At 37.3% G+C, this 16,767-nt stretch overlaps 1 protein-coding gene across 23 annotated transcripts in view; it reads right to left on the bottom strand.

Annotated features, from left to right (window-relative positions):
- SORBS2 (sorbin and SH3 domain containing 2) overlaps positions 1-16,767 on the bottom strand; it is a 166,036-nt gene that overhangs the window by 83,960 nt on the left and 65,309 nt on the right. For 18 of the 23 annotated variants that reach the window (XM_026847271.1, XM_026847275.1, XM_026847281.1 and 15 more), the window contains one exon: positions 4,310-4,359. The exons of 2 other annotated variants lie outside the window; for them this stretch is intronic. In XM_026847271.1, coding sequence (XP_026703072.1) covers positions 4,310-4,319 — 10 coding nt within the window. In that variant the 5' untranslated portion in view covers positions 4,320-4,359. Of the gene's footprint in view, positions 1-4,309; positions 4,360-16,767 lie in introns of those variants that run through there. 3 more of the 23 variants (XM_026847294.1, XM_026847288.1, XM_026847286.1) reach the window with 2 other exon arrangements.

Raw genomic sequence — 16,767 nt, 5'->3', positions numbered from 1 at the left:
ACCACTTTTATTTAGGAATATGGGTGGTTTTTTTGAAAAGACTGCTTCAAAGAGTCAGTAAAAGCACCGCAATAAACCAAGCTGGCAAAGACGAAAGGATGGTGACCTCCTGTGAAGAGGTCAGAGAGAGGAGCCAGGGCCAGGAAATTTTTAATAAGCTCTTACAACTCAAAGAAAAGAAAAATGGCACCCAAACTTAATATTTGCTGATCATTATTCTGTCCACTGTACTTGTGAATGGTATCACTTTCCCCTTTGTCTGCACAGTGAATTCAAGTTTAGAAGTCCTTAGACCAGGGATTCTTACCCCCTGTTTGCATTCTGACCTTCTGAGGCAAATACATAGTGCTGAATCCAACAGACCAAGGCAGACGAAGCTGCTGCCTCTCCATGTCCCCAGGTTCAACCAGTAGTGAGCCTGCAGATGTATTCCGAGGAGACTCATGCACGCGAGCACACGTATACACCACATACATACATAGCTAGTCACACAGATCACAGACACTCACAGCACTCACACAGACGCAAGAATGGGCTCATGCCCCTCCCCACGCTGGCTGAACAGGACAAAGGTCCACTAGTGAGAATATATATGAACACATGTACAAGGAGGATCCTTCCAGCAACTGGGCTCAAACATTGCATCTGCCATATGTTCCATGCCTGGACCCCAGGGCTGAGGATCCCCTGGGGCAGACCTGGGAGGGACCTGGACAAGGGAGGCCCTTGTGCCTCCCTTCATTTCTCTGGAGTCTTTCATTTGGGTTCCTGCCTGCACTTGTGCCCCTGTGCTCCTTTAGTCTTGTGGAGATGCGCCTTTGATGGTTTCTGTGATGGGCCTGGGAGTAGTGTAGCAGGGCAGGCTATTATTTGGACTTTCCCTCCTGCCACTCCGAGCTCCTTTACGGGTGTGCAGATGAGCTTTTATCACATAACCTAACTCTGACTAACGCAGATGAACCTACTATTATTTGGTTCTTTGATGCTGCTAAATTACAACAAATAATCATTAAAAAAGTCAATTTTTGTAAAATGCCTGAAACACTCAAGCTCACCTAATTTGCTTTAGTGATCTAAAAGGGGCTTCACAATCTATTCGGGAACCTTGCAGGGACCCAAGAATGTCTATTCTTGTCTTCCAGACAAAATGTAAGAGATTAGTCCATGGAATGACTTCCATTAATAATTTTAACAAACACAAAGTATTTGCAGTCTTCCAGAACTGCATGCTTTTTCACTCTTGGCTTCTTATTATGTGCTTCATGTAATGTAAACAGCTAACTTGTTTAATAATTGTAAAAGCAGACGCATTTATCAAGTTTTCTGTGTGAAACAGCCAAAATATTTATGGACCAACACTAAAAATCCATTTTAGAAAATTAACTTGTATCTATTCATTATTCCTCAATGCAGTTACCTCTTCCCCAGCATCAGCTATGAGTGCACACATTTATTCTCTGTTTTAATCTGACGCGACCTTCATGGGTAGCTCAGGTTTTCTGTGACTTAGTGTCTCAAGATATCTTACCAAGTTAATGATCATCAAATCTGTAAAGCACCAGAAGACTTACTGATGAAACCCCCTATATATATAATTTCAAATTTTGTCCTGTTGATGATCCCTGGGTTTAAAAAGTCACATGTTCTATTAGACTACTATTTTAAAATTATGACAGCATTTGAACACCAGGAGGAATTACGAGCTAAAGTACCTTCGGTACTTCTAGAAATCTCCCCTATATCTTATGTCTATTTCTTTGCTTTTGCAAACATGTTTCATTGCCTTATGCTGTTGAATATTCCTTTCTAACATGTGGTACAGAATTAACATCAAATGCTAAAAAATCCCTCCCATATATGGTAGAGTATTGAAAACCAAAGCTCTTCAAAACATTTTCTCTGTAGACAAAAATATCTTCCACAGGCTTTGCTGAGACAGATTGCCAAGTCTGCAGCCACAGGGAACACTGGATTAGAGGAGCCCACTCTAAAAAGTAGATTTTATTTTCAAAGCTGCATATACGCTAGCTTTGCCACTTCAGCAGTTACTGGCATCAAACTAGAGCGCTCATTTATCCACAGGAGTAATTAATGAAATTCATATTTTTAAAACAAACTAGTGGCAAATCATCATTATCTGATAGCCTCCAATTGCATCACACAAATTCCTGATGTAAAGCTGTGAAAGCTGACAGTGAAATATATGTAAAACAAGAACTGCAGCAGTCATTTGATTTTTAAAACCAACATAGTATAAAGAAAAAAAAAAAAGAGAAAGAAAGAAAGAAAAAAAAACAATGTAGACAAGAACACCATGCAGAACATCTTCCACCTGTTACTCTCTCCTTTAGTAAAGCAATGTTTTATCGACAGATAGGTGCAAATTGTTTGCTCTTGCACCCTACTCAGTGGATTGGTTCCTTTTTTTTTTGTTTTTACAGTGAGGAAATAATCTACATTAATAGAACTAATAGGAGATACCACATTTCTTGTCAATACCTCCTTTTAGTGCAGCTGGCAACATGCACATTAATATCAAGTGAACACAAGATGAAAAATGTGTAAGCACAGAGTAGATTAAAGTTCAGTTTACAATCATTATATCCTTAGGTAACTAGAAAGGATTTCAGGTGTGTTCATGTCTTTTAAGTCTGTTTTCAAGGGTGATCAGAAGACTCCCAATTCCAAATAGAAGTCATTCAGTCACATAGATTACTTAAATCTTATGTCTATTTCTCTTGAGAATTTCTAGCTTAAGTGAAAAATCTTAGTACAACATAGAATGAAGTACCACTTCAGAGCTACAATAGCATAAACTGGCAATTAACCACTCTATCCACATTTTTCAAAGTTGAAGCTATAAAATGACATCTATCATATGATTTTAACTCATATGATTGCAATGCACAACGTAATCACAGTCAAATGTATGATCATTAGCTGAGTTGTGAAACTACAGTTCTATGAAGCAAGCAGTATTTCAGTACTACCTTAATTAGACAGACTCACATGTTCAGGAAAGCTGTCTTCAGTAAAAATACAGGAGGATAGGACAACTTTCAAATAGTATTTCCATAAATGAAAAACACACCACTGTCGTTAGCATCTGTAAAGTAATTAGGAACAACCAAAACTTTGGGAAAAAACCCTCACCAACTCAACTGAGAAATTTCATTTCTTGTGCTTATTATATTTACAAATGCAGTGTTTCAATTGAGCCAATACGTTTTAACTTTGTATTAATAAATAAATAAATAAATAAATCTGTTGAAGAACCTGGTCCTACTGAGTTCCAGTCATTGTCCAAGACAATGGGAAGCCAGGAATCCTGATTAATAAAGTGGTTGAGATATTGGCAACCTTTTCCATGGGAAAGCTAATCCCTTCGATTTAGAGCAGGCTGCTGAAACATCCAAACCAGATTGATAGTTCAGGTCCTCAGGTCCCATGTTACACCTTCTGCTTTTTTCAAGTTGTCACATCAGTTGTGATGGTGCAGCACTATGGTCAACGGTAAAACTAACTGGTTTGGAAAGGATAGATATGTCTATCCTTGTGCCACAGTTAATCTGCAAACCAGACAGTTCACCTATGGAGTATAAAGAGTTGACTGTGACTGAAAATTTACACCTGACATGAGTGGAGCAGGCCAGGATTTCACCGGTCTGCTTTTGTGAGGCCTATTCCCACTGCCAGCAAAAACAGCAGCACTCTCTATTGACTTCAGTGATTCAGGAACAAATATTAGTATGTTGTCACAGATCATGAACATAAGTTCCTATAGAGTACGTCATTTGGTCAGTACATCTATCACAGCAACTTGATAGAAAAATACAAATCCCTATAAGCACAAAAAAAGTTTCCCTCATCTGATTATGCAAATGTAGCTAATAATAGAGAGTAGTATTTATAGGTCCCTTAATGTAATGACAGTAGAGAATGAAACCAAACCATTTTTAAAGCATTTGCATTTTCTTAGGAAAATGGGATGCTTTAACACCACTTTTCCATAGCTGTTGTCCTCATACTATGTATTTTTACATAAAACACACACATACAAAACTGATACTTATAACTTAAGCACAGAAAGCTAAACATGCATGTATATTTCACATATCCATATATATCCATACATAGAAAAACATGTATGTAAATTTTATATATGGAACACTAATGCACATAAGCAGACATACAATTAAAATATCTTGCTTAATTTGAGTTCAGCATTAACAAAAATTTCGATAAATTTGGGACCTTCTCTGCTTACATACACACAAGAGTAAAGAAAAATCTCACAGAAGCAGCATACCTGTATTCATTTTGATACTGGAGGATTTGCTATAAAAGTCTTCAGATTTCCTGCAGAAAATAAAACGATCTATTAATTTGCACAAGACAAGAATGTGTGGTACAAAATGGCAGCAGGATTTCCTGGAGGGGTGGAGAATCACTGTGATACAAATGACAGTCCTATTTTAACTCAGCTTTAATTAAATAGGTACTGCTTGTCCTTCCAAAGTTAAAGATGAGCTGATGCTTCCATTATAAGCGACTCTATTTTCAAGTGTTTAGTACCTCTGTTGTAAACATTTGATCTGGAATAAAAAACTAATGACTGACTTTTGCTCTTGAAACTATAAACTAAAAATTATTCCCGTACAGTAATAGGGAAATAGTTTTAAAGGCTGCTTATAAGCTTTTTTCACTCCTTTGTACAAAAGATATAAAGAGTAGGTCTCTCTGAGCATTTTTTTAAGAAGCCAAAGTTACCAGGTCTTTTTCAACAGTTTATAAGCAGGAGATGTGGCTGTTTTCATCCAGTAATTTAATGTGCCTCTACAAACAACACAGACACTCTTAATGTTGCTCACTGTCCGGCTACGCACAGAATCAGAGCATGTGTCTTGGCATCCACAGGAATCCACTTCAAAACTACCAACAGAGTCTATGGGTCAGGAATCGAGTACACCACTGTACACCGATGTGCTTTTTAAAGGTAGTAATTTGCACCAAAATAATGTAAAATGCAAGCAAAGGTTTAATCTCTTTATTTAGACATCCCAATTCTATACAGTACTTGCAAACAATCGAACAGTAAAACCACACAAAATCAACTTAATTGTAGAAAAAAGCACAACATCCCACATTAACAGGTGACTTTAACCTACTGATAGTATGTCACAGGACAAACTAGACCATGTTTTCCATCTACTGCCAGTTTATGCCACAGCTTTATCTTAGGATCAGGAGCTTTAATAACTCTTCTATTCAGGCTCCTTTAAAGATAAAAAGATAAAGGTTTCCAATGGTGTTCTGCATACTGGTCAAGTTTAGCTGTATCATTACATATATGCTGTCCACTATAATTTACTTTATTAAGTGGGCAGACACACTGGAGGCGAAAATACTGAGGGGCAGAAAACGTCCTTCTCCCTCCGCACTGTTCCCACATCAAGTTCAGGATCACACAATGGGAAAATCAGAATTTTTAATGTAACGCAGCTTCAAAAAATAGATTAAAAATATAGACTGTTTGACTATGTTGGAGTAAGTTGGAAGGTATGCATGAGGGACCCTTTTTATAATGGGAGACTCAAGATACTAATTAATAAAATTAAACAAAATATCAAAACAGAATTCCAGCTAAACTCAACAGGAACCCTGAACTGTACCTCTGAGGTAATGTGTATATTGCTGTACTCTCCTGTATTCATAACGAGGCCAGATTCTTCACTGCTTGAAAAACTTACTGTTTTTCAGAAACTATCAGAACTCCACTGCTCTTATTCAGTCAGTTTTTTGACACAAAATATGCATGTTAAACTTCTTGACAACTATGGAAATAAATGTGGCAGTGAATAAAGTTTTGTTACATTCTTTTTAAGCTGCACCTATCAGAAAACTACCTTTGAGAATTTCTAAAAGGTCTTTTAAAAATCAAGGCAAATTCTATTTCATTAAATTTTTTGTTAAATTGTCTTTTAAATTTTGGATTTCTGTAACAGCTACGGAATATTCTTAAAGCCTCCAAGTCCTAGAGTGTTTTCAGGCTGTTAGAGGAGACACCCATTTTCAGCCTTCTTTTAGTTTGGAGCTGAATCACTCATGGTATGGCACGCAAGCTACGAAATACAATGTGCTATTTATTTTCAGACCCAACAAGTACAGAACTCTTGGAACACTGCAGAGCCAAAATGATTTCCAGCAGGTGGCTTTGACATATTTACATAAAGTATGCTTAACTCTTACTTAAGTTTTAACAGACAACACTCAGTTTTAGCACTACAGCTTTGTCCTCCTAAGAGTTTTTCTATCTGAACAGCTTAGGCTGCATTGCTGACACTCAGCAACGGATTGCATACAAATCCCTAACATTTCAACATTAATCTTATTTTGCTGAAGAATAAATTAGTCTTGCATACCTGAACAGTATGCATGTAAATAAGGCAACATAAATCCCACTCATGTAAACAGTAAGCCTTGCATTTAATACTAAAATTATTCAGAATTCTCTGCTTGTAAGGAGCTAACATTCAAATACTTAATGATGCTGGCAATAGGATCCAAACGAATGCAATGAACTTAACAGCCATATGACTAAAAGCATTTTACTCAGCATTATTTCAAGCAGTCTCTAAGATCCTGACTTCAAGACAGTGGGAGAGGGGTAGAGTGGGGGCGAGGAAGGGCAGAGCAAAGGATGTTGTTTGCTTTGGACTTTTGTTCCTACTTCATTGCCTCCTGAAAATTGTTCTATGTTAATGAGTTTGTAAGTAGCTCTAATATGGACCCCTGACAGAGGCAAGATGAATGTTCCACTGGAAACATCAGACACTCCACTGCCAAAAAGGATGCCCATGATCAGCTCTTAGACAGCTAACGCTGCAATGAGGGAATGCTGTTAATTACTGAGAAGACAATACCAGAACGCATAAGTCTGCAAAATCAGAGACTACTGTTCAGTTACCTAGCTCAGGAAGGCTTCCTAAGCTCACATCTTAGATGCTGAGGTAAAAGAACAGTAAGTTCAACCACAGTAGCATGCTTAACTTTTGCAGAGGGAGATCCAAGATTAATCTTCATGGCATTCTTCTACAGTTGGCTTCATCTAGCACAGGTAACACAGTAGGATTGAATGACTTCATCAATGCACAAAAAATAAGTCTGTCGGGTTGAATACAGCTGCAGTTCCCATTGCTACAGTTTCACTATGTAATATATATTGCTGTGTTATTTCTTGATAACACTACAAAGATTACCTCAGCTCAGCAATACTTTGCAGTGAGAGAGGCTACTGAAGAGACTTGTGGGAATCTCATTAACACCTGCTCTATTTTCACCAAGAGACCCTGATAGCTAGTTGTGATCACTTTTTCTGTTCCTGATAAATCCTGAAGTGTGGGGTGCTGCAGGGAGCCATTCTGTCACCCCTTCTGTTCCACATTTATGTAGAGCTATAAAAAAGGCTAGTGAGAAGTCAAGAAAGGTTTCCCCGCCTTCAGTTTATTCATGAATACAAGATGCATTTCTTCACTGTTAGAGGTTTCATTCCATTATTGATCAGATGTTAGAGCACCTTCAGCCGTAAGGTAGGAGCTCTAACATCCAACCAAACTTCAAGTAAATATATATAAGCAAGTGCGTTGTGAATCAACGCCTAAATGAGTAGTAACACGCTATTCCCTGCTTGTACCTCATTGAAAGAATTAAGTTAATCATAGTTAATAACCATAATCCATAATTATCTCAGGATAGAGACCATCAGAAGTTAGAATATCCTTTCCACGTAAAATTCTGGAAAGAACTGCAAGGTAAAGGAAATTATGGGTTGCTTTATTTTTTTTCTTTTTATTTTTTTGGAAGCACATGTATGAACTCCAAAACCAGGGTTTGCAATAATAGATGCTTTCTTTTTGAGCCTCTTTTATGCTCTTAAATATATTAAGTAAAATAGGTCAAAAATATTTTCAGACACAATCTATGTGGAAACTGCCAGCTTGTTTTGAAACAGCAATAGAGTCTGTATGCTCTGATTCAGTACATACCAGACAAGGTAATGAAGCTGTTTCATTTCTCTCAGTTTTTAAAACAGTTTCAGAAGTTTAGCTGTAACAGTACAGTTATGTCAATGAGAATGCCATGAGAGCTTGACAGATCGAAAAATGTTTAGACTGGGGCAACAGCAACTCACACAAAGAAAGAACTGTCCCATAGCTTCCTTGAGAGCAGAGGTCTCTCCTGCTGAGCCCCTAAGCAGAAGGAAGGTGTACATGTGAATGTATTGTTTGTATGAAAAAACCTTTGGTGGTGCTTATAATAAAAATTTGAGAAGGTACTGAAGAAGGTTCCACCATGTTTCAATTTCATTAACATTCAACAACAAGACAACAAAATGGCAGGGAGCTTGTACGAAGATCCAACCCAGCAAGACATATGCTCAGCATATGCCTAAGCATATGCTTTATGTAGGCCCCACAGACCCATTTCTATGCTTAACGTTGAACATAAGCATAAATACTGTTTGCCCCAGATCACACTGCCTCACCCTATAAGGAGCTGAATACTCCAGTTTTAATTAAAGTGTTTTCAGATAGACAGCCAAGGAACAAAACACAGGCAGACAACTGCCATCACAGTTTCTGTAACTTTAACTTTAAAATTTTGCTTACAGGTCTGTGAAAACATCCTGATGTTAAGTGCACTGTCATCATACACATTTACTGATCATGTCATTAAACAATTGGGATGTCTGAGTAATTTGTACATGGCTATAAACTTTCAGTGGAATGCAATAGGTAGACTGCATTGTAGTCAGCAGCAGTAAGTGCATGATCAGGGAAATGTGTACACACAAAAGCTCTGTTTATCAGATCATCTGGGGAGACACAGTACACTAGGAGACACGCCTGTGCTGCAAAGAGCAGGAATTGGTTTAACTGACTGGGCAAGGATGAGGAGACCTGAGTTTGCAGGGATTCTTTCAGAAGTAGGAAGGGAATAGGTAGTTACTGTGCTACAACTGTCGAGAAATTTTGGTTATGAGTGATATTCTAGTAGAAAACAGGTGATTTCTAAGCAGTGTGGAAAGGCAGAAGAACAGACATGGAAGCTGGATTTATGATTTTTGCTGTGTTTGCCAAGTTGGAATTGGGAATAAAAAAGATATTCCAACTGCCGACAGTATTACTAACAAACTAACTTAAGTGGATATCTAATTTATGACATATAAGCCTACTTCCCCTAGCAAAGAAAACAGTAACAATGTTATTTAAAGCAGTGGTAAGGTCCTGTCTTGAAAAATCACAAGCAGTTCTAGTTCCCATGAGCAAGAGCTCAAAGAACATCAGGTACAGGAGAATCCATCACAGAAGCCTATGGCTGATTATTCTCTATCAACACATCAAGGCACTGGACATAACTCAAAGAAGTATGGAATAACGTTGACACAAGAATTACTATTAACCATTTCATTTATCTTAACTATAAGTTGAAACTCATAAGGTAGTTGCTATTCATGATAGTCATCTGGAGCACTTTCACCTGGAGTGCTGTAGTCAAAAAGAGTCTGAACTTGACAAGTGTATGTGAAAAAGGTGGCTGTCTGAAAGCAGGGGAATACATCTGATGACACAGGAACTTCTTTCCAGACCCTGAATTCTTTTCCTAATGACATTTTTTGACAATGCTATAAATGCAAAGTTAAGAGAAACTAGTATTACCTCCTCCTTTCTCTATGGTTCTTCATGAAACAGAAAATTAAATATCTGATCAGAGAGAAAAGCAAATACTACATGTTTGTAAACTGAAGGTTTCTTACAGCAACCTTTGTTATTGCATACAGTATCCGTAGAAAAAAGTTCAAACACTCTTATTTAAATTGGTATCACCTTAAAAGTAAGTCTCTAGAGAAAAAAACCTGAAGGTTAAAATTTACCCTATTTTTACTAGATAGGTATTCCTCTGACTAGCTATGTACTGAAAAATATGCTTAAGTCAAACTTCTGCACTTAGTCCCAAACAGATATTTGCTGTCATCTCAAAATACCTGTCAGACACTTCAATATCAGAACATTTTCTTAGAATGTAACTGCAAGTATAAGAGGGTACCAAGAAAGCTGTTCAAGCTGACAACATTCTGTACATTTTATTGGCTATTTTTACAGCTGCAAAAGGAAGGAGGAGGACAAACTGTTGTTTTTATATTCTGCCTGTCCTTAAAAGCTCTCCCACTAGATGTAATTTTATTAATAATTCCAGTCATGCTTGTGGTGTTTGTGATTTTTTCATTATTTTTATTGCTTAAATATAAAGAAGTCCCATTAATTGATGACTGCAGTTCACATTTCTTACCCTTCTCTCCAGGCATCCACTACTGTTTTTAATACTATAAAATTGTAAATTTCTAGCCTTTAGTGGTTGTTATTTCTGTTCTTTGCTTTTGGCTTCCGCCTTTGCTGTTGCTTTACAGGAACTGTGTTAACTCATTCTGTAGGCCAGAAATGATTTAAGATTACTGTATGAGATCATGTCATTGAAGTAGATACCCAGTAGATTAGTGTCCACAGACATAATTACAAAAAACTCCACCTTCAAGACAGAGTGACTAAAACACATTATGCATCTTCTCAGTCCTTATTCAAGTTCCCCTGTCAGGTAAACTTAGATGTTACAGATGCACAAATGAGTCCCTGTCAGGTAGCCAGAGCCCATACAGGAGGCGGATGCCTGTGGCATTCATTTACCTATCACTTCACTTTGGGATTGGTAGCAAGGCAGTTCTGCTCAGTCACAGATGCTCAGGAAGAGATTTCAGCATCTGGAACACAAGAAGATAGTGGTGTTCATTGTGCCCCTTAGCATAGCACCCTGGTATACACAACCTGCCCAACTTTCTCCCTGGTGGAACAGGGAACTATGTAGCAGTAGCAATAGATCAGCTTTCTAGATCACTCTCTGGAAATGTAGAAACTAGTGACAGAAAAGAAGCCCCATTAGGAGGCGCCAGTCATTTCACTACGATGAAGTATCTGTCTTTTAGTAAATGCAATATTTAGCGTTGGTACCCAGAATTCACCTTACTGTCAATCTTTTAGACATTCTTTGAAATTTTACTTCACAGTTTTATTTCCCAAAATATACAACTATTTCTCTTTCTAAAGACATAAACTACAAGTATCATTAGAACTACATAGTACCTGTTAAAATATGTCATTTTAGGGTTAAATTTGGGTTCATTAGCCTTCATTAACTACCAAAGACATTAGGAATGTAAGTAAGTTTTAGTTTCATCACTCATTTCCTGCACTGCAAATTCTTGATCACTGGAATATTTCAAGCATTATCAAATTTTTCATGTTTATACCATATGAAAAACAACGCACTCCTGCTCCTTTCTACTAGGTATATAATATGTACCAATTTGGGACTAAACATGCATAACTGTCCACCTAAATATAATTCCTTACAGTATTTTTTTGAGGCAATACCACTCCCAATAGAATCAGTGGAAACAGTGTTCATTCATGAAAGAAAAATCCTTTTCTGTTTCCTTCCATTGATTTTGTCTTAAATTTAAAAATATGCTTCCCTGAACTACAGTTAGGTAGTGTTACCTCTAGCTAACAGGGTCAGACCAATGTGTGAGGTGATGTAAGACTCTTTAATATATTCTTAGTAAGTGTGCCGAAGCAGCAGGATTTGGTTTTGAACTTTTTGTAACATGCTCATAAAGACAAAAAGAATATCTATAACTTAAAAGATTAACTAAGAGGATAGTCACTGGAATATTTTAAGCCTTATTATTTTTCTAAGATAAAAGTTTGATGGGATCATACAAAGAAATTTTCAGTACCCTAATAAGTACTTAAAACTTTCGACCAATTTTGGCTAAGTTTGACAGAGATCTCAGTAACACTGAAGACTTACAAGTTCCATGAGGAACTCCCACGGAGATTACAGATTGTGTCAATGCCAAATGGGCAATAGTGTTATTAGATATAAGTGAATTCATACAGAAAGGAAAAATTAAGAACTGTGTGTGGATAAATGAACATACCTCATGATCCCAGCCACAAAAATTCCCCAAATTTAATTTGCCTTGTTAGACACAGGCACTCAGCAAAACCAAAAGATTTCTGCTGTCTAAAACGGTGCAGACTTGAACCCAAGCTTTCCCCATTATGAAAGCATTCATGTCAAGCTCTGCATGGATTCTCAGATAACCAATACAGCTTGAACTCACAGAAGAACCTTGGTATGATTCAACTTCAAAGGGTGTATCAACATTAGCAAGTAGGAGTGACTTTCTACAACAAAAGAGTAGGTGTTGAATCCTGACATCCACAGAGGAGCTTGACTTCAGACCAGCTCTACCCTGGCTCTGAAGTACAGATGCCTCTCAGCAGAGGAAGTATGTCACGCATCTTCCTTGAGTCCATCTTCCAGTTTAGCTTTGATGGTGGGTATGCAGATTTACTCTATGAACCAAAGAGTAATAAAATGGGGAACAATCAGGAGATTTTAGTTCAGATTAAGGAACAGAGTTGTGAAGTAAAAGCTAGAGCAGATTTATTCACCATTGAGTTAACAGACATAAGGTTTCTTCCGTTCTCCATTCAAGGAACTACTTGTAACCTTTCAATCTTCTTACTAACATATACCAGTCATTAGTGAGAGAAAGATCAAGTAACAGTTAAGTGGCACTGTACTTAAATACAAACCAGTAAGACTTATCTGCCTTTTGGAAGAGTGCTTTCAGCCTCCACATTTAAACGACTCAGCATTTAGAAGCTTCAAAGCAATCACATGCTATAAACTTCTATCTTCCCTCCCTGCTATAAAGCTTGCCTTTATACCATGCTGGTTATCTCATTAACACTTAGCATTGCTTTGCATAACTGCAGTCCCATTAGACACTTAACAGTTTATAGGAAAGAAAATATTTAGCCATAGCAGTATTACATGCTCTGAAAACAAAGGAAAACTCCTTATGTACAACACACGAAAATCAGAATACTCAACTTTGCAAGCTTGCATTTGCATGTTTTGCTGATGCTATATTTTGCCCTTTCCCACCATCATCAGTTCTCATTTCAGATACTTCACATCCCTTCTCCATATAATACACATCAAAATAAAGCAACTACTTCTTTTTACAACACTATACTGTCAGCTGGGTTCATACTTAATGAAGTCCAACATGGCTCAATGCTATATACAACAAAAAACCCCAATAACTCTTCCTAATACAAACAGCCAAAGAAAGAACAACTAATCATTATAATTGGGAGCACAGTTAAACTCAGTTAAGAACTGTTAATACTAGCTATCTGTACCTGCTAACTGAATTTCAAAAGTTCTAAAGATTTGGTTAATTTTTAAAGATTGGATGCTTATCTTTCTCTCTCCCTCTCAATTCTTAATTGCCCACCAGTAAATTTCTGCTACTGAGCTCATCCTTTACTGATCCTAGAGCAAGTCAGAAATAGTATAACATTAAAACTCACAAAGGTTAAACAGTGATACAGGAACAATTAGGAGAGAAGGCATATGAAAAGGCTCAGTCTTCACAGGAATGTGGAAAGAAAACAAATAATTTTTAAATTGGGAAAAACATGACAGTATTTGGCAGAAATGGCTGGAAAGGGAACAAGCAAGCATGTGAGAAACCTAAATGACACTGCTTGATATCTGAGGGGCTGACAAATGACTCAAAGGCAAACATGAATCTACAAAGCAACCTAGAACACACTTAAGAACATGAGGAAAAAAAATAGTTGTTTTCCACATGACTTTCACGCAATTGCACTTTGAAATTATATTGTCAGTGCATTTTATTAAAATAGATGGCAGACATTTCTATTACTGTTATCTGACAATTTTAATTCCAAAGGTAGACTGTTCTAGCATTCTTGGTCCTAATCAAGAAGCAGGAGTCACTGACAAAACCTGGAAAACTCGAAAAAAAAAATTAGACTTTGAAAAGGAAATGGTATCTGCCTGTACAGCAGCAGAGAGACTATCAGGCGCTTGATTGATGGTTATCAAATCCTTTTGCTGAAAACCACTCATGGGAAAAGGTCCCATCTTCTCAGATCTGTCCAATGATCCACTAAGCAAAAAGATCAGAAAAACAATGGATATTTATGTTGCCATGTGCTGAAAGTTAAGATCTATTTGTGGAAGGGGTTTCATGAAGTGGGTGCGCTATAAAACTTAGAGCCATTCTCATGGCTTTACATGCCAATCAAATCTACTCCTATACTTAAAAGAATCAGCACTGGGTTTACTTATTTTTATAAATTCTAAACATTTCCCTGTCATTTTAACTTTTCAGTGACATTTCAAGGACAGAACTATTTTTTCATTCAGTCTTACACGCTCTGAAGCTTCTTTAGGCCAGGTGCCATATGGTATAGCAGATTATCCCCTGTAATAGGGCATTAACATGTGGTTTCTACACCTGGCTCTCCCATTGATTTTCAACAGATCATTTCACCTTTGTGAGTTCAGCTTTCTCTTACCCTCCCTCTGTCACTTTTGGAGAGAGAATGTCTCTGCTCAGCTGTTTCCACAGACATAGCGGGATGGGATCCCAGTCTCTGCTAAGATGTAGCCCTTCCTCAAAGGCTGAAGGCTGCTTTGTACTAATACCAGTGAACATTGATTCCTTCTATTTCAATTGTTGCCTTCATCTGTGGCTTTTTCATTTTAGATTTTAAAGTCTTGGGAAAGGAGACTATTTTAGATCTGTCTCTATGCCTTATAGAGTAATGGGATGCTGGTCCTTGATTAGAGTTCCTTAGGTACTAGGATAACATATATAATAAGGCACAGAAAAATATAATATAGTGAACAATGTTAAGAGATGTCAAAAGATCAGCCAAACCAAGAGAGATTGGTTAACCAGAGGGAGGTGTTGGAGTCCCCATCCCTGGAGGCGTTTAAGAGTCAGGTCAACATAGCACTGAGGGATATGGTGTAGTTGGGAACTGTCAGTGTTAGGTTAATGCTTGGACTGGATGATCTTTTCCAACCTAGATGATTCTGTGATTCTGTGAACAAGAGTTCCAGATATTTGCAACGATGGTCAAGAAAATAATGAAAAAACCCAGTATATTATAGAAAGTCTGTTAAAAAAATTATCAATTACAAAGGAAATTTATGAAGTTTCAGTAACTGTACCTGGTTACCCTTTTAATCACTGGATAAATAGCAGCTGCTAAGAGCTACCAGCTGCCAAGAAAAGACATTAACAAATTGATAAAATCACTGCAGAATTCTACAACCACAAAACTGTGCCAACATTATTGAAATAAAAGTTTGTTATAAACAATTTTTAAAACCTAGTTTTTCCCAAGATTATTACTATTACAGTTCTTTGGATAAGATTCACCTAACCATCCATTATAGTTTCTACTACAGAAATTGTTATCTAAATAACCGTACAACTGTTATTTATTAGCATTTATAAAGATTGTAGTTTGTGCCTGCAAGTAGCATTCATTTCTGTAAGAGCCAAATTTACAATTACCAGATTTAACTTTAATAATCAGAGGTCTGATTTCTTCTTTCTGTTTTCTCCAGGAATTACAGATAATATATTCTTACTGATGGACTAAATACTAAATCATCTGGTTAAATATATTAATCAGTAATTATGCTATTTCATTACCCCTTGCTCAGTTCATGCTTTTATATGCTCCTATCCAAAAATATTACTCCAGTATCTGATTTTCCAGTGTGGGGATAAAGCATTACCCTGTGGCTCTCACTCTTGTTATTCTTCCTGCTCTTGAAAGAGAAAGAAATGACTTGATGCATTGGTTCAGCATTCCAGACAGTGAAGGTCAGAGACAAGATCATCCTTTATCAACACAAGATTGCCTCTTCTCAGTTCTGACTGTATAGTAACAATAGGTTGAATAATAGGTAATTGTATGAGCCATATCATATATATTCATAATAACCTCAAGAACATTCAAACAGGATTTTCATTCAGCTCAAAAATGACATAATTGCACAGACCACACACATTCTGCAAAATTAAAAGATCTGTCTCTATGTGCCTGTAAGTGCACCGAAAGTGCCTGTACATGTACATACATACTCACATGCCTGTATATTTCATCTGCAATCTACACATACATGTAACTTTTAATAAACTATAGTTAAAAAATCTTAATGGTATAACATTATCATTTTGGTATAACAATCATTTTGCCTGTGTACAGAAAGAATGATGTTCTTCCTGTAAGGAGTTATGCCATGTCTGACTATTATCCAGCATGCAGCCTTAAACCTTATTTATAACTGTTAGTTTTCTTCAAGATTTGCCTTAAACATTGATCATTGCAACAGCTATGCATGTCAAACAAATTTTGGGTCAGAAAGCCACTGTATCCTCACTGAAGTGATAGATAGACTGAAGATTTTAGTAACTTTGGATAAGTGAAGATCCTTCTGGTCCAACTGGTCAGAATACTCTGAATACTAATAGTGCTAATCAAACTCCCCCTTCATTGCAACTGTGGGCATGCATGCTTAGCGCTGTCACAGATCAGAGGTTTGTGCCAGGCATGCAGCCAACATGGAACAAAGTCAGGAATCACCTGAAGGGTAGCTGGGCGCCTGTACAACGCTGTCAAGCTTGGCTACGCAGTGCTATACAAGCTGTCTGCCAGCCAGACACAGGTGGGAGCTTTCCGTGCCCTTCCACCATAACGCACAACACCCACTACCACAGGAATGAAGCGGCAGGGGCACAAA

The sequence above is a fragment of the Athene cunicularia genome (assembly GCF_003259725.1).
Source record: "Athene cunicularia isolate RWA chromosome 4 unlocalized genomic scaffold, athCun1 chr4_part1, whole genome shotgun sequence".
Lineage (NCBI taxonomy): Eukaryota > Metazoa > Chordata > Aves > Strigiformes > Strigidae > Athene > Athene cunicularia.
Note: the sequence above shows the minus strand (reverse complement) of the source record. Positions and strands in the feature narration are given on the sequence as shown.